Source organism: Dipodomys ordii, unplaced genomic scaffold (genome assembly GCF_000151885.1).
Source record: "Dipodomys ordii isolate 6190 unplaced genomic scaffold, Dord_2.0 Scaffold414, whole genome shotgun sequence".
In the NCBI taxonomy this organism is placed as follows: Eukaryota; Metazoa; Chordata; class Mammalia; order Rodentia; family Heteromyidae; genus Dipodomys; species Dipodomys ordii.
The window spans coordinates 9578-33580 of NW_012267630.1; the positions used below are offsets into that span (position 1 = coordinate 9578).

Here is a 24003-nt window from a genome sequence, read left to right on the forward strand (position 1 = left end):
TGATGGAGGCATAGAATTCCATTGTGTATATATACCACATTTTCTTGATCCATTCATCTACTGAGGGGCATCTGGGTTGGTTCCATATCTTAGCTATGGAACCTTTCTCTCTTTCTCTCCCTCTCTCCTTTGTCTGACCCAGGACCTGAGCCTGGTCTTCTATGCACCCAACACCTTCAGATTGGGTAAATCCCTACCCTTTGTCTTAGGGTATCCTGTCTTGCTTTCCAGAAACTAGGCTCCTCCCGATTCCATAAAAGTCACAAGCACTCCTGCCAGAGTCTTCCTCCCTCCTTCCCCCCACCCCCCTACCTTTGGCCTTGGTGCTGAGAATGATCATTGACACCTGGTCTTCTCTGTCACAGGTCTCAGTTATGGGAGCTGAGGGACTTCCCTCCCAGCCTCCAGGGAAAGGCCAGCTGTCTTTCATGCCTCATATAAGCAATGGAGGCACTAAGAGGAATGAGATCCTGCTCTTAGCCTTAAAATCTAGCAAACTTCACCCAAGCGGTGCCTTGAGGCAGTTCTGAGATAGCCCAGGTCCACAAGCCAAAGTTAAAAAATGGTTGGTTTAAACTCTAGCCACAAAGAAGCTTAAGAAATTGTAAAGACGGTAGTAGAGAAAGCCTTGGGAACGGAATTCAAGGAATTATAAAGAGGGTAGTAAAGAAAGTCTTGGGAAAGGAATTGGGGGAAATTTTGGTTACCTCCGGATAAGAAAGTACTTGAAAAGGAAGGGACTCATGGTGCCAACTAACTCTCCTTATAACACCCCTATTTTGCCTGTCTGCAAACCGGATGGCTCCTTCCAGTTAGTACAGGACCTTCATCTCATTAATGAAGCTGTGGTGCCCATACACCCTGTAGCTCCCAACCCATCTACCCGCCGTTTCCATATTTCCCCTTCTATGACCCATTTTTCGGTATTGGATCTTAAGGCTGCTTTCTTTACCATACCCTTGGACCCGGCCGTTGGAATCTGTTTGCCATTACGTGGGAGGATCCAAACACCTCTCAGACCAGTCAGCTGATCTGGACGGTGCCTCCCCAGGGTTTTCAAGACAGTCTCCATTTTAGTTTTACAGGTCTCACATTTAGACTCCTCAGTATTGCCCATCTGAAAACATTCTTGTCTGTGAGAAGGGTGGCGCTGGGCTGGGAAGGTGACTGAGTGGTAGAGTGCTTGCCTGGTATGCGTGAGGCCTTGGGTTGGATTTGTGAGCACCACAGAAACAGAGAAAGCTGGAAGTGGCGCTGTGGCTCAAATGGTAGAGTACTAGCCTTGAGCTGAAGAGCTGAGGAACAGAGCCCAGGCCCACAATTCAAGCCCCACAACTGAGTGAAAAAAAAAAAAGGCGTGGAGTGGGGGTGGTTGCACAGGAATGGAGAACAGGAATGGATCTTGTTGGGAAAGAAGTGGCCTTGCCTCTGGCCCAGGCTGAAACCCTCATACAGCAGGTTTATTCCTCACTTCCTATTGGGCCCAAGGGACATTTTTTTTTTTTGTTTTTGTTTTTGTCTTTGTCAGTCGTGGGGCTTGAACTCTGGGCCTGGGTACTGTCACTCAGCTCTTCAGTCAAGGCTAGCACCCTGCCACTTGAGCCACAGCGCCACTTCTGGCTTTTTTTGCTTATGTGGTGCTGAGGAACCAAAACCAGGGCCTCATGCATGGGAGCCAAGCACTCTACCAGTGAGCCACCTTCCCAGCCGGGGACTGGTTTTTTTAAAGCCCCTCTTTTATCACCTCAGCTTTCCAGAATAGTTGAGTCTGCCTCTCAGGCATGTTTTACTTGCTCCAGCACCACCCCTCAAGGGGGACTTAGGCAAGCCTTTACAATCCATCAGAGATTGGTATGTCCATCCATATGCCACCCACAAAAGGATGAAGTACCTTCGTTGTTTTTTTTTTCCAGGGCTGAGAACCAAACCCAGGGCCTTGTGCGTGCCAGGCAGGCACCCTTCCACTGAGCTAAGCCCTCAGCCACAAGGTACCTTCTTGTCCTGGTAGACACCCTAGCGGGGCAGGTTGAGGTCTTCCAACCCCCAAAGAGACGGCAGGAGTTGTAACCCCATTTTTACTTTCAGAAATTATTCCTTGCTTTGGCCTCCCTACCTCCCTTCAAGCTGATCATTGTCGAGCCTTTATTTCCCAAGTGGTTCCACAGGTTTCTTGGGCCCTAAGACATAGCCTAGTCTCAGCTAAGGAATTTTCAGATAAACTCCAGGTGGCCATGGAATTCACCTCGGTATCTCTAGCCTCACTCCAGCGCCAGCTTCCCTCCCTGGCACAGGTTGCTCTCAAAAACTGCCAAGCCGTTGGCCTCCTTACAGTCAGAAAAGGTGGGACCTGCCATATCTTGCGGGAACAATGTTGTTGTTATAGTAATGAGTCAGGATTGGTAGAACAAAATATCAAGGCCTTAAATAAGCTAAAAGAGGAGCTCAAACATTAGCAATCTGGAGGACCTGTTTTGGTCTGGTTCCATAGCCCCCATTAATTTTAATTAGTCTTTTTTCAGGCCCATTAATTTTAATGTGCCTTTTCTGTTTATTTGCCCCATGCCTCTTGAGGTTCATCCAGAGCTGCATCCAAGAAATGACCAGAGGGACAGTTAATTACCTTCTTCTCTACCCGTACACTCGCCTGCCCACTATCCCTCCAGCGTCCTAAACAACCGGCATGCAGCCCCACTAGGCCCCTGACCAGCAGGAAGTCACCAGATGACTATCATCACCCCTTTACCAAACAAAACATGCCAGCATGTCAGGCCGCTGAAGGGTAGAGGCAGCCTAGAAAAGCCACTTCCTCATACACCACCTGTCCCAATCCTCCTTTGGGGGCATTAGCCTGAAACCACTCAAACTTGCAAAACCAGTTAGTTACCTGCTAAAAGTTCCTGCTGACCCTGGCCATATAAACCCTGCTACAAGGAGACTCTGTGCCACCTCTCTGATCCTTAAGAGGGAGTTCGCCTGGAGCATACCCCTAGTAAACTTTTATTCACCTGGTGTTCTTTCCTCACCTACAAGCTTACAAAATCTCTCATCATGTCCACTGAGTTTTGATACAGATTTTCCTCTTTGTAGTATCTAGCCAGACCCTCAGAGAAATAACTGTGACAAGTTATTTGTTGGTCAATTCTTACTAAGTTACAGGTAAGCTGTGCTCATTATTTCTGTGGGTCTCCTGTGCTTTAATAGGAAATAAAGGGGCTTTTGTGACAAAGACTTGTTGGATCTGAGGATTGCAGTTCAAGACCAGCCCAGGCAGAAAAATTCCCCTTAGAATCCACCTCCCAACTAACCAGCAAAGAGCCAGGCTGAAGGCATGGCTCAAGAGACTCTACTCTCTAACCAGCCAGAGGCACTGTGACTCAAAGAAGTAGAGCACTAGCCTTGAGCAGAAGTGCTCAGGGACAGCTCCCAAGGCCTTGAGTTCAAAGCCTGTGAATGCCAACTGGGACAAGCTACCCTAGCAACAAGCACCGAGAGACCCCTGTGACTCAGCCAGTCCAGGAAACAAGGTACAATGGAGAGAAGTAATAGGAGATGATGTCACATTAGCCACTTTGTGTCTGCCTTTCAAAATTAACCAGAGCCAGAAGGTCACTAGAAATAGGCTTGCCCATCTACTGTCCATACCTGTCTACCTTCTATGTACACAGGAACGAACATTCTGGCCTTTGTTACCTTTTGTGTGCTCTCTAGTGTTTTGCCCAGCCCCTGCCTCATCAAACTTCTTCCAGACATCATCTAAGGATTGTCATCAAGGGACAGCTGCTATCTGCTGCCTTCTCCCGGAAAAGACTACATCTTGGCCTTTTGCCCCAAGTGGTGACACCCCCTTGCCAGCAGGAAGTAGCCAGAGAGAGTCTGTGCCCTGTTTCATCATTATCAAAAGGCTGGAATGCAAGGGCCTCCCTGGATAGATGAGGCAGGCTCCTCCCTCCTCTTGGCTAAGTCTCTGCTCAGTACCTGTGTCATCTAGGTCACTGGCTTACCTGGAGGTCACATCCCAGGCTGCCACTTCCCCCCCCCCTCCATGCTCCCCATCAGACCAAGGGAGAGTCCCAGGCTCTGAGATCATATCTGAATCCAGTGTGGCCACACCTTCGCTCACCTAGCCTCACCTCCCCCCCTCCCCACCCCTTCTTTAGTCCATGTGGTCTCCACCTTGCATGGCTGGGAGCAAGCAGTTCTGTACAGTAAACTTCTCTTCCTGCCTGAAAGCAGGACATTTCAAATATCATAGGGTAGAACACATGGTGTTCTCTTTACTGGCTACCTACTGAACTGCCTTTCAGAAAAGGCATTTCAAGTGAGGAGTGCTCTGAAGTCTCAGCCAGAGCAATATTCTATATGGTACCTTTGAGTAGATGAGGCAGAGTTTGGGCCCGGGTCTGATCTTCACCAAGCACTGGCACCATCTGTGAGAGTCTGTGCTGCAGAGTCACCTTCTCTGGCGGGTCTTGATGCGAAACAGTAAAAGCATCTGAGCCCGGAGGTAGCTGTTCTGCAGTATCTGTATTGGTCTCCGTTGGCTCCTGAGGCTCAGTAAACATCTGAGATGGTGCAGAGGATCCTGTTAAATCAAATCCTCCCATCCTGGGTGATGAAAGTTCAGGTGGGATGTGCAAAAAGGGTGAAGACCCGGGCTTTGTGGGTCCATAAGGATTAGAGCTCGTATAGAACTCATCCTGGGCCCACTGTGGAATTGGCCTGGCCTGAAACAGCAGGCACATCTGCACTAATAGGAATACGTATTTTGCTACAAAGCAATACATTAGGGACATTGAGGGCAAAAGGGACATTGTGGGGAAAAAGGGATATGGATATTGTAGGAAATAGGGATCTGGTATGCCAAGTCTCTGCTAATAGCAGGGGACAAAACAATATGGTAGGTTCTGACCTGGAGCAGGTTATTATATAGGGGCCCTGAGTTCTCTGCCCCACCCCTGCTTTATGACATGTTTGCTTAGGGGACTGACAGCTTTGTTCCTAAAACAGAAGGGCTTAGGCTTGGGGCTACCGGGGCCTGGATCCCCTCTTCCTGAGAGCAGGGACCTTTTCTTCCTACAGGGCCCCTGCTCCACAGCTAGGCAGGGTTTGGCTGCAGACCTGGATATCCCCAGAAGACAGCCAGCAGCTGCTGTAGTAAGGTCAAAGCAGACCTTCCCAAGGAAATCACATGGCAGGACCTCTGGAGTTATGTAGAAATGCAAGTCCAGTTCTGGGAGCTTTAAGTCCTTTTCTTCCATGCTAAAATCTGAGATTTTCTTCCTCCCCATGGTCATAGGCTTCCAGGAAAAAATGAGCTGGTTTGGGTGGTGAGCCTGAGAATGTACATTATGATTCCTCTCTCTATCTCTGTCTCTCTATCTGTCTCTGTCTCTCTCTCCATTTACTGAAATATATTTCTTTAGGTGAGAGATAGGAATCATTTCTCACTTAGCACTCCTTCTTCCAAAAAAAGTTTGGTAGCTTTATCATTTGTTTATTTTCTCCCATGAATTAGAATAGTGAAAGGTGACATTTCAAATATCATAGGCTAGAAGTATAGCTCAGGAGTTAGAGCACATGGTCAGCCGGTGTAACATTCAAACACCACTGCTTAGCACAATGCCTCATCTCCATGTTTGACCATTACTACCAATGGCAAGGGAAACACTGCATTTTCCCTCTTCTCACGGAGCTTATCTAACTAAGTAAGCAGAGAAAATAATGAAAAAATATAAAGACAACATTGGACTGTACATACAGAAGTATGTACAGAAGTGTATAGAAATTTCTAGATAAACAGTGAGGCACTAGAAGATTCAGTTGGCCTGCCTGTTCAATGGCCAGTGATCAATTACTAATGGCCTTTGCACACTGATCCTAGGATGGTCCCCAACTAGTTGGCATCAAATTCAACTCTTACTAACAAGAGACCTCTCTTCTTAATGTAGGAGCAGTCATACCTTGTTACCACAGGCCTAAAAATCATAAATACGGTTCCATAGGGAAAACACTATGCACTGTCAAAAAATTCCCACCTGTAGAGTGGGAAAACAGCTTTGGCTACAGAAACAAGATATAATCTGCAAACGTGCATGAATGGTGGGTGTTACCCTCAATGAGACAGAAAATGGAAATCAAAATCATTACTACTACAGTCACAGATATTGCCAAGATGATTTTGTTGTTATAGCCATATCCTGGAACTTCTTGTGTTCGGTAGAAAAAAAACACCAAATGGAAAAAGTAATGTATTTTGTCTCACTATTTTGCAATTTTTCTATACTTATTCTGTGTTTTGGGTCCACTCCACTCTATAAAGGAGAAGAGTAGGGAACACAGTCCTAGTCACATGACTTTGGAATGGCCTAAAGCCCGGGTTTTCCTCCTTGAAGGAGTATCTAAAGGATGGGGAAATCAGGGCTTGCAGTTCTACAGCTGTCCTCGCCTCATTTGGTTCCTTCTGTTCATCTTGAACTTCAGTGCTCTCCTTGACGTAGTTATCTGTTTTCCATTGGTCCGTATCCCACTCAGCTCTTGACACCTTGATTTCTTGCTGTTCACTGAGAAGCTTCATCAGCAGGCCCGTTTTGGAAATGCATTTGGAACAGACATTTGCACATCAGTCTCAGAGCAGTCAATTTTCAAGGTCTGGATAACATGAGACAGGAGGGCCTCAGCTGCTGAGTTAACTGCATTTCAAATTGATCAGCAAAGGATGGAACTTGGGAATGGGTGATTGGAAGGGCTTCACAGGTGAATCAAGGCCCTTCTGAGGTATTCCCATTGTGCCTCCTTGCTTTGTATTGGCAGCATTACCTTGAATGCATTCACAGTGGATCCTGGAGCAGCAAGATTTTCCTGAATTGTGTTTTTAGGGAGCCTTCCTTCTGACACAGGAACGTTTTGTGAAGGAATACTTCCTACCACAGCATTTGCTGCAATCTGGTGTTTTGCAGGAGTGCTGTCTACAGAAGGCTTTGAAAGAGCATAGAATTCTGAAAGAGATTCCTCCCTAGAACTCAGCTCTCTTCATGATGAAAAGTCCCCTCCTGAAGGGGAATTTATGAGGCTCCTTACTGCAGAACATGGAGGCCTATTTGCAAGCACTAGGGAAGAATTGCAGCCTTTATATTTTGTTGTCTATACTTCTATAAATTGTGTGTCTGTGTGCACATGCACATATGCACGCACGCACTAGGGACTGAAATCCGATTCTTGTGTGTACAAGTCTCTGCTCCTAAGCTTTGTCATCCCCTTGGTGTTTGAGATAACAGCTGGGAAAGTCCAATCTGGCTTTGAATTCTAGGCTCTCTGCTCTTTCTCAAGTGTGTGTGTTTGTGTGTGTGTGTGTGTGTGTGTGTTTGTCTGTGTGTGTGTGTGTGTGTGTGTGTGTGTGTTAAACACATGTATTGTAAAACTGGCTGCTGTGATTTTTTTCGAGGCTGGAATGCACATATGAAAGCATATGTGGGCAGATGCTGGTTTCCCATGCTTGTAATCCTAGCTACCCAGAAGGCTGAGAACTGAGGATCACCATTCAGTGACAACATGGGAAGGAAACTCCGTCAGACTCTATTACATATTTATTTAAAAATTTTTGTCAGTTGTGTGGCTCGAACTTGGGGCCTGGGTTCTGTCCCTCAGCTCTTCAGCTCAAGGCAAATGCTCTACCACTTGAGTCACAGTGCCACTTCCAGCTTTTTCTATTTATTGAATCCAGGGCCTCATGCATGTGAGGCAAACACTCTACCACCACTGAGCCACCTTCCCAGCCCTCTGTGAGATTCTTTTTTTTGGGGGGGGTCCAGTCGTGGGGCGTGAACTCTGGGCCTGGGCACGTCGCTCAACTGTTCAGCTCAAGGCTAGTGCTCTACCACTTGAGCCACAGCACCATTTCCGGCTTTTTTTCTTTATGCATATGTGGTGCTGAGGAATCAAACCCAGGGCCTCATGCATGCAAGGAAAGCGCTCTACCACTTGGCCACCTTCCCAACCCATCTGTGAGATTCTTATCACCAATTAACTACCAGAACACCAAAAGTGGCACTTCGGCTCAAAGTGTTAGAGTCCTAACCTTGAGTCAAATTGCTCAGGGATAGCGTCCAGGCCCTGAGTTCAAGCCCTAGAATCAGCACCAGAAAAGATTTAAAAATATATATGTATATGACTTTCTTAGGCTCACTGAAAACTATTAGTCCTTTGAAAAAGCTAATCAAGAATAATAGAAATGATCTCAAGACAGGTAAGGTTATTAAAATAGAAATATTTAATGCAGGCAATTTAAAAAGATAGGAATCTTCAACATTTGTTAGAGGATTACGATGGACAACTCTGAAATACACCATGGAATTGAAATTATCAACATTTTCTTTTTTGAGGGGGGGGGGAGTGGATCCGGTTGTAGGGCCTGAACTCTGGGTCTGGGCGCTGTCCCTCAGCTCTGCAGCTCAAGGCTAGCGCTCTACCACTTGAGCCACAGCACCACTTCTGGCTTTTTTCTTTTTGCTTATGTGGTGCTGAGGATTCGAACCCAGGGCCTCAGGCATGAAGGCAAGTGCTCCACCACAGAGCCACCTTCAATATGTATTAGTCTTCATGAAGAGTTTGTATTCATTTCTTTGGTTTGAAAATTGTAGACGAAAAGTAATATTGTCTTTAAGTCACAGTTATAATCCATAAAGCAGACTTCCTTTGGAAATTGCCCAGAATTCTAGAATGGAGGTAAAATGAATTTTTTTTCAAAAGGTTACCTGTTCACAGTGATTATAATTTACATATAATCAAACAATTCTGTAACTTCTTCGTGCTTTAAAGAAATCTTCTGTGGGGGTTGGGAAGGTGGCTCAGTGGTAGAGTGCTTGCTTTGCATGTGTGAAGCCCTGGGTTCGATTCCTTAGCACCACATAATCAGAACAAGGCAGAAGTGCTAGACTCTGACAGAAGTGGTAGAGTGCTAGCCTTGAGCTGAAGAGCTGAGGGACAGCGCCCAGGCCCAGAGTTCAAGCCTCAGTGACTAAAAAACACAAAAACAAGGAAACATAAAAACAAATCTTCCTGTGGACCATACTTGCTTGTGATTTCTGCTTTCATATTTACACATACAGTGTCAAGTGACCCTCATTGTTGGAGAACAGGATTTTGTATGTCCATTCATTTGGGGCTGCACAGTTCTTTGCTGTGGAGCCTTGTCCTGTCCATTGTAGGATACAAGCAGGACATCAGCATCCCTCTAGACATCTTTGCCCACTACATGTACATAGCATATCCACTGTTGCTAAAAAGCCTCTGGGTTACAGGCCATTGGCTGAGAACAACTGCTTTGTAATGAGTCTGTCTGACTTATAATGATACTTACTCATCTTTGCTAGTGTAAAATAATTTCATATATATTAGTAACTTTTCACTAGCACAATTTAATTCCATTTCAAAATGAGGTGATATATGTGAGATAAAGAAGTGTTTTCTTTTTGTTGTTGTTTTTTGTTTTGGAGCGTCTTGGGGATTGATCTCAGCGCCTGACCAGTGTGCCTGAGCTTCTTTTAGCTCACGGCTAACACCCTACCACATGAGCCACTGCACTACTTCTGCTTTTTCTGTTTCAGTGGTACTGACAAATTGAACCTGGGGCTTCATGCACGCTAGGCAAGCACTCTGGCACTGAGCCACATTCCCAGCCCGAGATATTAAAACTCTATTTGCAACTTCCATGAACTTCAGAAAAGGCAATGAGTTAAATGTACGTCTTTCAATTGACTATATTTTATTGCAGGAAAATCTCTAGAAAAAGAAAGAGTAAAATATTATACTCAGAATCTTTTAGATATCTAATAAGGATGATTAAATAGTAGACTTGAGAACATATACTATTGAACACATAAGTATTTCTAAATGATAAACCCTTGGGTTTTAACTTCCTCAATCAAAATCTGAGCACACCTAAAAGAGTTACACCTATTCATCGTGATCATCATCAATGGCACATGTAGTTATAGATACTGATGGATTTTTGGATAATCTTTTAAGAGAGCAGAACAACGAATAGGTAATATTTTTTATTCTCACCATATTGAGCTCAAGGCTGTAAGCTCTATATATACTATAGACTGTAAAGTTCTATTACAAATATAACATATTTATATACAATAGGTAAGATGGTTATTGCAAATCTGTTGTATGTATAGTCTATAGTGCTGTACTAGGTTTGAAACTCATGGCCTTGTACTGTTGCTATGCTTTTTCACTCAGAAGCTGGTGCCCTATCATTTGAACCCAATGTGTATATTCAGCTCTTTGCTGGCAGTACACCTTTTCTGCACTTCTGCTGCACTGTTGCTTGACCTTTTAAGCCCATGAGTTCTCTTTTTTATTGTGAAAATACCGTCCAGAGGGGTTACAATTACATGGGCAAGGTAATGAGTACATTTCTTATCGATCATTGTTGCCTCCTCCTTTGTTTCCCCTTCCCATCGCTTCCCCTTTCCCCCTCCTTCCCTCCTACCAGAGTTGTAAAGTTCATTTTTCGACATTACATCTCCTATATGTCACTTTTGCAATGGGTCCACCTGTATCCCTATTTAAACAATTTGTTTTTTCCCTTCCCCTACACAAATTATACCAACATCAAATACTGTGAAAGCAGGGGTTATACCATGGGGGAGCAACATACAATGCAACAAAACCCATCAGTTCTTAGAGGGTAGATCCCTGCCTTACTCATCTTTGTGTGCTCCAATCTAGGCACAGCCAATTTTATCGTGAATGATGATGATATACCTGGTAGTATGATATAAATAGCTTGCAATGCATTTCATGGTAGGAGAAGGAAAGGGATGATTTCATGGAGAGTTTTCTTAGTTTCCTTCCAACCATGTTTGGAGTTTGAGAGCCCAGTTGGCAGAAAGGCCACAAAAAGCCACTATAAAACTAGTCATCATGTGCTGGGAATGTGGCTTAGTGATAGAGTACTTGCCTAGCATGCATGAAGCCCTGGGTTCCATTCCTCAGTAGCACATAAACAGGAAAAGCCACAAGTGGCACTGTGGCTCAAATGGTAGAGGGGTAGCCTTGAGCAAAAGCAGCTCAGAGGAGACTATGCCCAGGCACTGAGTTCAAGCTCCAGGACTGGGGAAACACAAACAAAGAAACAAACAACGATGACAAAAATGAGTCATCACCTTAGAACCTAGAAGGGTCGATAATTCAAAGGATTACTTTTGTGTTATGCCAATCACTTAATTGTCACTTCTGGTTTTGAAAGAATTACTTGAATGTAGCTCATTATCTCATAGGAGGCTGATTAATAGAAACATTTGTAAGCTTAATGAAGAATGGATCTTTGGGCCCCATGGACAAAGCCTAAAAATGAGGCAAAGCATAATTTTTTTTTGTTTTGGGTGCCAGTACTGAAGTTTGAAATTAAGCCTTGGATGCTGTCCTTTAGTTTCTTTGCTCAAGGCTGTTGCTCTTCCACTAAAGCTATAGTTTCCCTTCTGGTTGTGTCTTGGGAGGGGAGATGGGTGGGTGTGCCCACGTGCCCTTGCTGGAGCTTCAATCCACGCCTGACTGCTGTCCCTGAGATCCATTTCCTCAAGGCTAGTGCTCTACCACTTCAACCACAGTACCACTTCTAGTTTTCTGGTGGTTAATTAGAGATAAGAGTCTCCCAGACTTTCCTGCCCCAGCTGGCTTCAAATTGGAATTCTCAGATCCCAGCCTCTTGACTAGCTAGGATTAGGGGCATGAATAATCTGTGCTAGGCCAGGGTGTACTTTTTTTTTTTTTTTTGCTTTTCTAGGACTTGAACTCACTTGAGCTACAGTGCCATGTCTAGCTTTTTCTGTTTATGTGGCACAGAGGAATTGAACCCAGGGCTGCATACATGCTAGGCAAGCACTCAGCCACTAAGCCACATGACCAGCCCCAGGCAGTGCATCTGTAAAAAAACTTTTTTTTTTTTTTCCTGTCATGGGGCCTGAACTCTGGGCCTAGGTGCTCTCCTTCAGCTGTTCAGCTCAAGGCTAGTGCTCTAACCCTGGAGCCAAAGCACCACTTCCAGCCTTTTTTGCTTATGTGGTGATGAGGAATCGAACCCAGGGCCTCATGCATGGGAGGCAAGCACTCTACCACTGAGTCACCTTCCCAGCCCAAGAAAACTTTTTATGACAATCAGAAATTGTTGAGGACTTAGAACCATTTTTCTCAATAAGGATTTTTTCCCTATCTGTTATCTCTATAATTAATCTGATCATGAATACTAAATATTTATTGCTAGACAAAAGCTGAGCTAGACACAGTAATACATAGCTGGAGGATTGATTACTGGAAGAGATTAATTACCGAATAATTCATACATACTTACAAACAGTAAGGATGTGATAAGCTTACTAACAAATATTCAAGGGATCAGAGTCCTTCAAATTTCTTTAGACAAAAAAATGAGATCAGTGACCCTCTGTGATTCTTTAGACTAACAGTATAAGCATCACATTTTTCAGTCCTTTCCCAACATAATGAATCCAAAACTATGAGATAGGGGCTAAGAATCTCTTTTTTTAAGTATTTACTGAAGTTTTAGTCTAGTATCCCAAGAGTCCTATTGATCTTAAAGGTGGTTTCCTGGAGTAGTTGGGTTTTTTTCCTAATTACTCACATAGGAGAATTGTTGACTAGTTAGCACTTTTGGAAATCTCGGGGTTGAATCCTTAAAGAGAAAATGAGTCAGAAAAAAAATCAGTCTTTTACACTTAGCTTTTGGGAACTGATAGAAAAGTATAGGAATTTTCTGGTGTGAAAATGAATCATTTGGTTAAAATCTTTCTCTGAGGGACTACTTCATGGATTTATAACTTAGTAGGTTTTCTGAATGAACATAGTATAATTGCTCCTCAGGTGTGAGTTATGTGACAGAAAGCCTACCATTCCCAACAACAATTATAAATCAAATTCCAAATAAGACCATTAATGGAGTTTGCCAGTCTCATAAAAAACAGAAAACAGAAAAAAAGAAACAGAACAACAGTAAAAAGCACAAGGAGTGAATCAAGGTAACTTTTGAGATTAATTTAAAGATAAACCACTGATGCTAATATGTTTCAACTAAATAGTTCTGAGAGCTGTTGAGCATCCAAATTGCACTTGGTCAAGTTGTGTCTACGTGTTAAATCACAGTGAAGTGAATTCTGGGTTTTTCTTTTCTGATTTAACGTTGAGAATGTAGGAAATGTCACATTTAATAGAGTAGCTTATCCTGCTTGTCTACATTTGATCCCCAACACTAACACTAACATAAACCATACAACAATAACAACAACAACAAAGTACATAACCAAGCAGTTATATTCTTTAGATATGAATCAAATGAAAACCTAGTAACAATAAAACACCTAGTAACAATAAAACTGGCAGACTAAACCATAATTTTGCCCCTGTTAGTGAAGTATAATTTTGGTAGTTTTAGGGACTAAATTATATTTCTGAAAATGTGACTATTGGAGGCCTAACATTAGAATGTGACTATATTTGGAGATAGGATCTTTAAAGAGGGCATTAAATTAAAATGAGGTCTCTAAGAGTAACTCTTAATCCAAATAGTTAATGTGCTTATGAGAAGATGAAGTTTGAATGCATACACAGAAGACTATGTGGAGACACAGCGAGAAGATAGACACCTACAGACCAAGATGAAAGATCCTCACTATGATGAAACCTTGTCTCAGACCTCTAACCACTGAACTGTGGAACATATATTTCTGTTATTTGAGCCACCCAATTGGTGCTACTTTGTTATGGGAAGCCTAGCAAAGTAATAGAGGAATGAGGAGTTCCTAATCAGTCAATGCCTTGACATACATGTTTTTTACAGTTTAAGATCATCCAGGAAGAGGTATGTCAGCTTGGAGGAGTGCACCCTTTCCTTCCCATTTCTCTGATATAGAATTCTCTCTTTTCCCCAAAGCCTTCTCATGTATTTTCATAATATCATTACCTCTGACCAACCCCAAAGCCATAGTCTCCTCTTTTCTGTTATTTCCTACAACAGCTCCAAGCACAAGAAAAAAAATGAACTCAACAAAACAATAAAAGTAAAATACAAGACACAGAGGAACTAGACACTGAGTAGAAAGCTATTTAGCCTGGATTTGGGAGAACATATGAAAGATACTAATAGTTAAGTAGAGGTTGTAAAGCATTTTTCTGTAAAATGTGGAACCATGTCAATTTGAAGGCCTTCTACTGTATGACTGATATAAAAGTAATCCCATAAGCCAGGTGCTGGTGTTTTACACCTGTAAGCCTAGCTACTCAGAGGTTAAGATCTGAGGACTGTGGTTCAAAGCCAGGCTAAGGCAGAAAAATCTGAGAGACCTTCGACTCCAATTAATCACCCAAAAGCTAGAAGTAGCTGGGAAGGTGGTTCAGTGGTAGAGTGCTTGCCTTGCATACACGAGGCCTGGGTTCAATTGCTCAGCACTACATAAGCAAAAGAAGCTGGAAGGGGCACTATGGCTCAAGTGGTAGAGCTCTAGCCCTGAGCTGAAAAGCTGAGAGACAGCGCCCAGATCCACCCAGAATTCAGGGCCCATGACTGACAAAAAAAATACAAAAAAGCTTGAACTAGAAGTAGCTGGGCGCTGGTGGCTCACGCCTGTAATCCTAGCTACTCAGGAGGCTGAGATCTGAGGATCATGGTTCAAAGCCAGCCCAACAGGAAAAGTCTGAGACTCTATTTTGTCTGGGCCTGGGCTCTGTCTTTCAGCTCTTGAGCTCAAGACTAGTGAGCACACCACCCTTTGAACCACAGTTCTACTTCTGACTTTTTGGTGGTTAATTGGAGATGAGTCTCATGGACTTTCCTGCCCAGGCTGGCTTTGAACCATGACCCTTAGCTCTCAGGCTGCTGAATAGCTAGGATTACAGGTGTGAGCTGCCGGTGGCTGGCTCTTTGTCTTTCTTTTGTACTGGTTATTGTTGTAAAGATTTGTTACTCATGGGCTGGGAAGGTGGCTTAGAGGTAGAGTGCTTGCCTTGCATGTATGAGGCCCTGGGTTTGATGCCTCAGCACCACATAAGCAGAAAAAGCCAGAAGTAGGGCTGAGGTCAAGTGGTAGAGCGCTAGTCTACAGCTCAAGAGCTGAGGGTCATCACCCAGGCCCAGAGTTCAGGCCTCAGGACAGACAAAAAAAAAAGAAAAGAAAGAAAGAAAAGGTTTGCTACTCAGTTACTTTGTCAATTTTTTTCATTTATTATAATAGCTTTTATTGGCATCTCAGGCCTGTTTCCTAATCCATCTGTTTTCTTTTAATTCTTCTGCCAGCTATTTTATTGTTCATTCTTAGTTTGACCCTCAAAACAATGTGGATAACGATAATGATGCCTTGCCTTTCAACCTTGTTGACTTAGCAGTTTAGACGAATAGATTTTGGTAAAGTCCATTTTTCACTTATTTTCTCATCTATTTTTATTTATTTATTTATTTTTTGGGGGTCCCGTCATGGGGCCTGAACTCTGGCCCTGGGCGCTGTCCCTTAACTCTTCAGTTCAAGGCTAGCGCTCTACCACTTGAGCCACAGCGCCACTTCTGGCTTTTTTCTTTTTGCTTATGTGGTGCTGAGGAATCGAACCCAGGGCCTCAGGCATGCAAGGCAAGCACTCTACCACTGAGCCACCTTCCCAGCCCTCTTATCTATTTTTATTGAGAGCTAGTAAGAATGGAGGTTTGAGAAGAGATGTTGCTCAAGTGGTAGAGTGCCAACCTTGAGCAAAAAAGCTGAGATGGTGCCCAGATCCTAAGATCAAGCAGTACAGGCACACACAAACACAAAAGAATGTGATTGTATCTTCTAGTATCTATGAATAAAAAACATGGTTTTTCTTCTTAGTTTATTAGGTGTAATGAATTATGTTGATTGATTTCCCAAAGTGTACTACTTTTACATTCCTGGAATAACATGAATAATACCCTAGTAGGTCATGGACTGGTAACTCCTGATATATTATTGGATTCAATTTGTTCTTTCTTTTTTTCCCCCCCCAGCTTTCTTTTGGGGCACTAAGGCTTGAAATTAGGGCCTTATGCTTGCTATGTATTTGCTTTGCTACTTAAACCACTCTACCACTTGTGCCACAGCACCACTTCTGGGTTTTTCTGAGTAGTTAGAGATAAAAGTCTCAGGAACTTTTCTGTCCGGGCTGGCTTTGAACCACTATCCTCAGATCCCAGCCTCCTGAGTAGCTAAGACTGCAGACATGAGTCACTGGCGCCTGGCCTGCTTGGGTTTATTGGGATTTTCTGATGTACTGACTCAGTCTCATTCAGCTTCTAGACATTCTCCTTATTGTGCCCACGTTCATCTGTGGCCTTTTCCCCCTCTGGAACTCCTATCAGTGATCTTGTCTTTATTTCTCTTTTCCACCAGGATCTCCACTTTTTTGGCTACCCCTCTTCAGTTCTGAAATACATCTTGCAAATAACTAATTTGACCACTTGGCCAGGGCTAGAGCTTTCCTTATGGTGTTTTGTTTGTATTTAGTAGGTCATGAAATTCAAAAGCAGAGCCTGAATGCTGTTTTGAGCTCTTTTGTTCAAGGCTAGTGCTCTACCACTGAGCCATATTCCACTTCCACTTATTAGGTGGTTAGTTGGAGATAAGCATCTCTTGGGGAACTGGCTTCTAAGGGCAATCCTGAGATCTCAGCCTCCTAAGTAGCTTGGATTACAGGTGTGAGCCACTAGTGCCTGATCCTTATTTTTGATAAAGTCTCTTCCTTCTGTAGAGAATAGAATTCCTCTCCCTCTGTGCCTCTTTAGGTGATGGTTTCCCCTTTGTCTTGTGCCTGGCTGGTTTTGCTTGTTTGTTTCCTTCATCAGTCAGGATGCTTGAATAGTGGCCAAAGAGTGAGTGGCAGGATATTGGTACTTTTTGTTTTTCTGTGGCAGGGTGAGAAATGACCAATCATCAGCCATTTGTGGAGATGGGGTGGATAGGGAATGGTGTGATGGTTTCTCTGATAGGTAGGTAACTCTTTTTCTACCTCACCAGCCCACCCTAGTCAGGTGGCTCTCCCAGGTGGATTCCTGTTTTGTTTTTGTCAGCCGTGGGGCCTGAACTCTGGGCCTGGGCATTGTCCCTCAACCCTTCAGCTCAAGGCTAGCGCTCTGTCACTTGAGCCACAGCACTACTTCTGGCCTTTTCTGTTTATGTGGTGCTGAGGAATCAAACCCAGGGCCTCATGCAAGCGAGGCAAGCGCTCATCTTTTAAATTTAAATTTAATTTAATTTAATTTTTTTAGAGCAAGGATCTCAATATGTAGCTTACTTACATAGGTCAGACCTGCCCAGCAACCACCATGAATTCAGATCTTTGCTCCAGGCTTCTGGGCTGCTGCCTAGTTAAGCAGTTAACTACACCAGGGCATCTGCCTCAGGCTCTTGTGCCCTAAGCAAGAGATCCTTTGCAATAATTTGCACAGAGGCTTCCCTCTCGCTATGACAAGTGTCTTTCTGGCTGCATTTACCTTCTCTAACCACATATTTCATTGGCTGTCCCAACGGCCTTGAGAGGTTTCCTTCCTTCCTGTGTTGCTGCCTCTTGGCTCATTCCCAGAAGCAAGGAGAGCCTTGTTCTGGCCTCTCCTTTTCCTGGAACCCAGAGTGGAACCTGAAGTTCAGACCCCCTTGGCTGCAGTCATATCTGGAGAAGGTGCTGAGATGGAGACCAAGAGGAGAAGGTAGCCTGAAACAACAGTGTCTTCAGTGGATAAAAACAATAGTTTATCTTGGTTCTGGGGTTTGAACTCAGAGCCCGGGCACTATCTTTGAGCTTTTTGCTCAAGGATAGTCCTTCACCACTTGAGTTCCAGCTCTACTTCTGTCTGTTTTGGTAAGCTAGAATGCTACATAGTTGTAGGTTGTCTTCCCACCTTCCTGGGGGAAATGTGTATTATGTTGTTATTCACAACTAGTATAGTTCTGTGGTTTTTGTTTTTGTCAGTTGTGGGGCTTGAACTCTGTGCCTGGGTCCTGTCCTTCAGCTCTTCAGCTCGAGGTGATTGCTCTACCACTTAAGTCACTGTTTTCTGGTGGTTAATTGAAGATAAGAATCTCACAGACTTTCCTGCCTGGGCTGGCTTTGAACAGGGATCCTCAGATATCAACCTCCTGAATAGCTAGGATTATAGGCATGAGCCACTAGCGCCCAGCTATAGTTCTGTTTTTAAACACATCCCAGTAATTGATTTAAGTATACACACACACATATACATATAACTATACATTATATATACATATGTATATATATACATATCTATCTATCTATCTATATATATATAAATGCTGTTTTATTCTGTGTTCCATAAGTTAACTGCCTTTCTAGGTAATATTTTTGGCAAAAGTTTAAACGTTATAAATTTAGACAACTATAATCAGACACTGCATAGCTTCTGAGATGCAAGCATACCTGTGGTACTCAACCTGTGAATGGTAAAGGGCACTGGACAGGACTGTCTTCATAAAATCTATCAGCAAACTATTGCATAGTATTTTTTTACACAATAGAACATAACTAAAGACAAATTGTTTTTGTCAGTCATAGGGCTTGAACTCTTCCCTGGGTGCTGTCCCTCAGCTCTTCATCTCAAGACTCAAGACTCTACCACTTGAACCACAGTGCCACTTCCAGTTTTCTGAGTGGTTTATTGGAGGTAAGAGTCTCACAGACTTTTCCTGCCTGGGTTGGCTTTGAACAGTGATCCTCAGATCTCAGCCTCCTGAGTAGCTAGGATTACAGGAGTGACCCACCAGCATCTGGCACAGCTAAAATTTTTTAATGGAATTTATTTTCAGAAACAAAAAGGCGGGGCTGGGAAGGTGGTTCAGTGGCAGAGTGCTTGTCTTGCATGCATGAAGCCCTGGGTTCGATTCCTCAGCACCATATAATCAGAAAAAGTCGGAAGTGGCACTGTGGCTCAACTGGTAGAGCCTTGAGCTGAAGAGCTGAAGAGGTGAGGGACATCGTCCAGACCCAGAGTTCAGGCCCCATGACTGAAAAAAAAAGAAAAAAAATGGTTTGTGAACATTCTGAAGATCATAGTAACAAGAAACAGTTTAGGAAAATATGGGAGAAGGGATGACCTTTTTAGTCTAAGCCACAGTTTCTCTAGTATCAAATTCCAAGGATTTCCCATAGAGGTTCCCAAGGGACCAGTCTAGCTAGTCCTCCAAGTCTTCTAAGTACATGTAGCACTTATTCAACAATATGAACATTGATAGAAACTATTGTCTGCTTACTCTTTTTCCAAATATATGTTTATATATCTTTTTTAAATATATTAAGGTAAATGTATCTAAGCATATACATTCTTTTTACATATAAATACAAATGTAATTTTATTTATATAAATAGTAGGATTCAGTCTAACGTAATTTTTTTGCTGCCTGAACTCAGGAACTTGGGTTCTTGCTCAGCTTGTTCACTCAAGGCCAGTGCTTTAAGTACTTGAGCCTCAGCTCTGCCTGTGGGTTTGGGACTCCGCAGAACGAAGGAAGAGTGGGGAGCAGGAAGGCCTCTTAGCAGCCGAAAGCCGAGCCCTCCTGGTGATCGCACACCCGGACGATGAAGCTATGTTCTTTGCTCCCACAGTGATAGGCTTGGCCCGCCAGAAGCACCGGGTGTCCCTACTCTGCTTCTCCGCAGGTAGGAGGCCATAGACGGGGCTCTGGAAGCTGGGGCTGTAGAGGGTTTGAGATACTAAGCAAGCTCAGTCTACTTCTTCCCGAAGGGATTTCTGTTGTAGGAAGGAACAAAAGGTACCTTGAGGGGGCGTCCTCAGCATGAGTACCCCACTCCCCTCCCCCCCTTAGTAGGATTAAGGAGCTGGAAAGTAAGCTGCTGATCTTTGGTTCCATTCAGTACCTGTGTTTCCCCCCAACGAGCTTATTTGTTGATACTAGGGAACCTTTATTTGCAAAGTGTCAAGAGCAGTCATCTTCCTTATGTTGTACTGTACACCAAACTATCTGCTGTGCTGGGCCTGCTTGACCTTTGAGGTTTCACTTGTTAGAATAGCACAAGAGGGGCTGGGAATGCCGCCCAGTGCTAGAGTGCTTCCCTAGCACTCATGGAGCCCTGGTTCGATTGCTCAGTACCACATAAACAGTAAAGGCCGAAAGTGGCTCTATGGCTCTAATAATAGAGTGGTAGCCTTGAGCAAAAGATACCCAGGGACAGTGGCCAAGCCCCGAGTTCAAGCCCCAGAACCAGCCAAAAAAAAAAAGCACAGGATCTTCCTTTTACTTTGAAAAATGCTTGTGTCTCATTGGAGGAGTTACTCAGATGCCTACTAGAAAGTAATTCTGTAGATGATTTTAGAGTTCATCCCCATCCAACATTCAGGGAAGGAGCCTTTCAAATAATGTCTTGTGATAGGATATAGGAGGAAAAATCAGATGGGAAAAATGTTAACCATGATACTTAATTATGATAATTATACAACTTTATAACTGAATAAACTGAATTGTATACATACAATGAGTGAAGTTCTATAGTGTCAAATCATACTGTAATAAACTTTAAAAATTGCTCATGAGCTCTTCCCCTTTGGTTTTGTGTAGTTTACTCTATACAACTTTCACAGAAGTCTTTTTTTTTTCCTGGTGCCAATCAGGGACTTGCTGTCCCTGAGCTTTCTTATGGCACAAGGCTAGCAATCTACCACTTGAGTCACAGCTCCACTTCCAGCTTTTTAGTGTTTAATTGGAAACAAGGCTGGCTTTAAGTCGTGATCCTCAGATCTCAGTCTCCTGAGTAGCTAGGATTACAGATGAGATGCTAGCCACCCAGTGGATATTCCATATTACCAGAAGAAACTGGGCATGGGCATACTCAGATGTCATCTCATATATGATGGGAAGAACAAAATAAGTAAGTCACCATCAGATCACACTGTCCAGTAGGACACTTCTCAAAAATAACCAGGGCACAAAAGGGCTATGGCTCAATGGTAGAGCACACCCCTAGGAAACATGAGGTCCTGAGTTCAAAAACCCCGATACTGCCCCCTCCCCCCAAAAAATGATGTCAGCAAAGCACAAATGATGCAAGCCTGTAGTGGAGAGGTTGAAGCAGGAAGAGGATGTGGGCCCAGGAGTTCAAGGCCAGTTTGAACAATGAAGACCACAGAGAAATTCCACAGGGACAAGGATTGCCTGTGAAACAGTAGAAGAGAAGCATGTATAAAAAAGTAAATGCTATAGTAATCCAGTAGTAGTAATCTGACTAATAGTAATCTGACAGAGTATAGGAAGGAAGTGATCAACAAAATGATGTTCTGAAGAGCTTGGTATTGAAAGTACTTGTTATAATTTCACTTGTTGTCGCTCATGCACACTTCTCATTCCATTTTATATAAATATGCCTGCCATATTGAGACGTAGACATTTCACAATGTGTTTGGCCTTGTTGTGACCAGCTGGAAGTAACAGATTGGTGCAACTAAGAAAAAGCATTTCCATAAGTAAAATTGGTAGGGATGCAGACCTTTGGGGGAATCATGAAGAAGCATACCACTCACAAGTATGGCCAGATGGGTTGAGAATAGTATATGGCAATGTTTCTTGATCTTGGCTACAAAAATATGTGTTCAATTGTTGTTTTTTTAATTTTGGTGCCAGTCCTGCAGTTTGAACTCAGGGCTTGGGCACTGTCCCTGAGTTTTTGTGTTCAAAGTGAACACCTTACACTTGAGCCACAGCTCCATTTCTGGGATGTGTGTGTGTAGGTGGGGGGTACTTGTTTGTTTGCTTGTTTTTTGTTGTTTGAATATAATTGAATATTAGAGTCACAGATGTTCTATCCTGAGCTGGCTTTGAACTGTGATCCTCAGATATCAGCCTCCTGAGTAGCTAGGATTATAGGGATGCGCCCCTGGAGCCCAACTTATTTTTTTTTAACTTAAATGTCTTTTAAAAAATTATTTCATCTCTTTTAAAGATAGATATGTTTTATATTGATTACTTGTCATTGAAAGGTTCTTATTCAATGAAAAAATCTAGTTTCCTTTTTGGATGGTTTCTTAAATTGTGGTAAAATATACAAAATTCAAAATTAATCATTTGAAACATTTAAGTTTTCAGCTGGGTAACAGTAAAGGCATTCATCAGACTGTGTAATCATCACCTCCATTTCTCATTCCAAACAGAAACCTTATAACTCATTAGGCAATAGCTCCAGTTCCTTCCTCTTGGTCTCTGACAATTACCATTCTGCTCCACACCTTTGACTTTGACTACTATAAGTTCCTCATATAACTAAAATATTACAGTGACTTACTTTAAAGTTCATCAATATTGTAGCCTATATCAGAAATTTTCATGACCTGTTTTTATTTTGTTTTGGTTTTTGTTTGTTTTCATGTGCCAGTCCTAGGCACTGTCCCTGCATTTATTTGTGTGTGTGTGTGTGTGTGTCCCCGCACGTGCGCACGTGCGCGCATGCTCAAGTCTAGCACTCTACTACTTGAACCACAGGTCTACTTCCAAGTTTTTGGTGCTTAATTAATGCTTAAATGGACTTTCCTACCCAAGCTGGCTTTGAACCACAATCCTCAGATCTCAGCCTCCTGAGTAGCTAGATGAGATGTGAGCTACCAGTGGCCAGTTTGCATTCAAAAAACATATTTTTTGTCAGTCATGGGGACTGAACTCAGCCTGGACACTGCCCCTCAGCTTCTCAGCTCAAGGCTAGCATCCTACTACTTGAGCCACAATGCCACTTCCAGCCTTTTCTGCTAATGTGGTGCTGAGGAATCGAACTCAGGGTCTAATGCATGCAAAGCAACCACTGAGCCACCTTCCCAGCCCCTCAAAAAGATTTTTTTTGCTGATTCTGGGGCTTGAACTTTGGACCTGGGCACTATCCTTAAGCCTCTTTTGCTCAAAGCAAGTGCTCTACCACTTGAGCCACAATGGCACTTCCAGCCTTTTTGAGCAGTTTATTGGAGATAAAGAGTTTTATGGGGTCTGGGAAGGTGGCTCAGTGGTAGAGTGCTTGCCTTACATGCATGAGACTCTGGGTTTGATTCCTCAGCACCACATAAGCAGAAAAAAGTGGACGTGGCCCTGTGGCTCAAGTGGTAGAGTGCTAGCCTTGAGCTGAATAGTTGAGGGACAGCGCCCAGGCCCAGAGTTCAAGCCCCATGACCTGCAAAAAAAAAAAAAAATGTTTCATGGAGTGGCTCACACCTGTAGTCCTAGCTAATTAGGAGGCTGAGATCTGAGGATCACAGTTCAAAGCCAGCCCAGACAGGAAAGTCCATGAGACTCTTATCTCCAATTAGCCACTAGAAAACCAGGAGTGGTGCTGTGGCTCAACTGGTATGGCACTCACCTTGAGCTGAAGAGCTCAGGGACAGTGCCGAGGCCTAGACTTCAAGCCCTATGACTGACAGAAGAAGAGAAGGAGGAGGAGGAGGAGGAAAGAAGAAAGAGGAGGAGGAGGAGGTGGAGGAGGGGAGGAGGAGGGGGAGGGGGAAGGAGAACCTGAGGCCTGAGTTTAAGCTCCATGTCAGCACCAAAATAAAAAAGTTAAGTTTTGTGGGTTGTGTGTGTGTGTGTGTGTGTGTATGTTTTAATGTCACCAAATTGTTTTCTACAGCAGCTGCACCATTTTACTTTCCCCCAGCAGTGCACTGTGATACCAACTTTATATCCTCATCAGTGCCTATAATTTTCTTCTTTTAGAACTATAGTCATCCTAGTGACTATGGAGGAATATTGTAGTGTGGCCTTGATTTACATTTTCTTAATGACTAGTACTTATGAGCATATTTTTATGTGCTTATAGAGCTTCTGTTACATTCTTTTTTTTTTTTTTGGTCCAGTTATGGCGCCTGAACTCTGGCCCTGAGTGCTGTCCCTCAGCTCTCCAGCTCAAGGCTAGCACTCTACCACTTGAGCCACAGCGCCACTTCCGGCTTTTTTTTTCTTTTTGCTTATATGGTGCTGAGGA

At 43.4% G+C, this 24003-nt stretch overlaps 1 protein-coding gene and 1 pseudogene across 1 annotated transcript in view; one reads left to right on the top strand and one right to left on the bottom strand.

Moving 5' to 3' along the window:
• LOC106001786 (mucin-2-like) overlaps positions 1-5288 on the bottom strand; it is a 13407-nt gene extending 8119 nt beyond the window's left edge. Inside the window, exons 1-2 of the mRNA XM_013036764.1 lie at positions 5030-5288; positions 4367-4768 (exon numbers count right to left, since the gene is read on the bottom strand). Coding sequence (XP_012892218.1) covers positions 4367-4768; positions 5030-5288 — 661 coding nt within the window. The remainder of the gene's footprint in view (positions 1-4366; positions 4769-5029) is intronic.
• An 808-nt stretch (positions 5289-6096) lies between these two features.
• Positions 6097-24003, top strand: part of LOC106001787 — a 38264-nt pseudogene continuing 20357 nt past the window's right edge.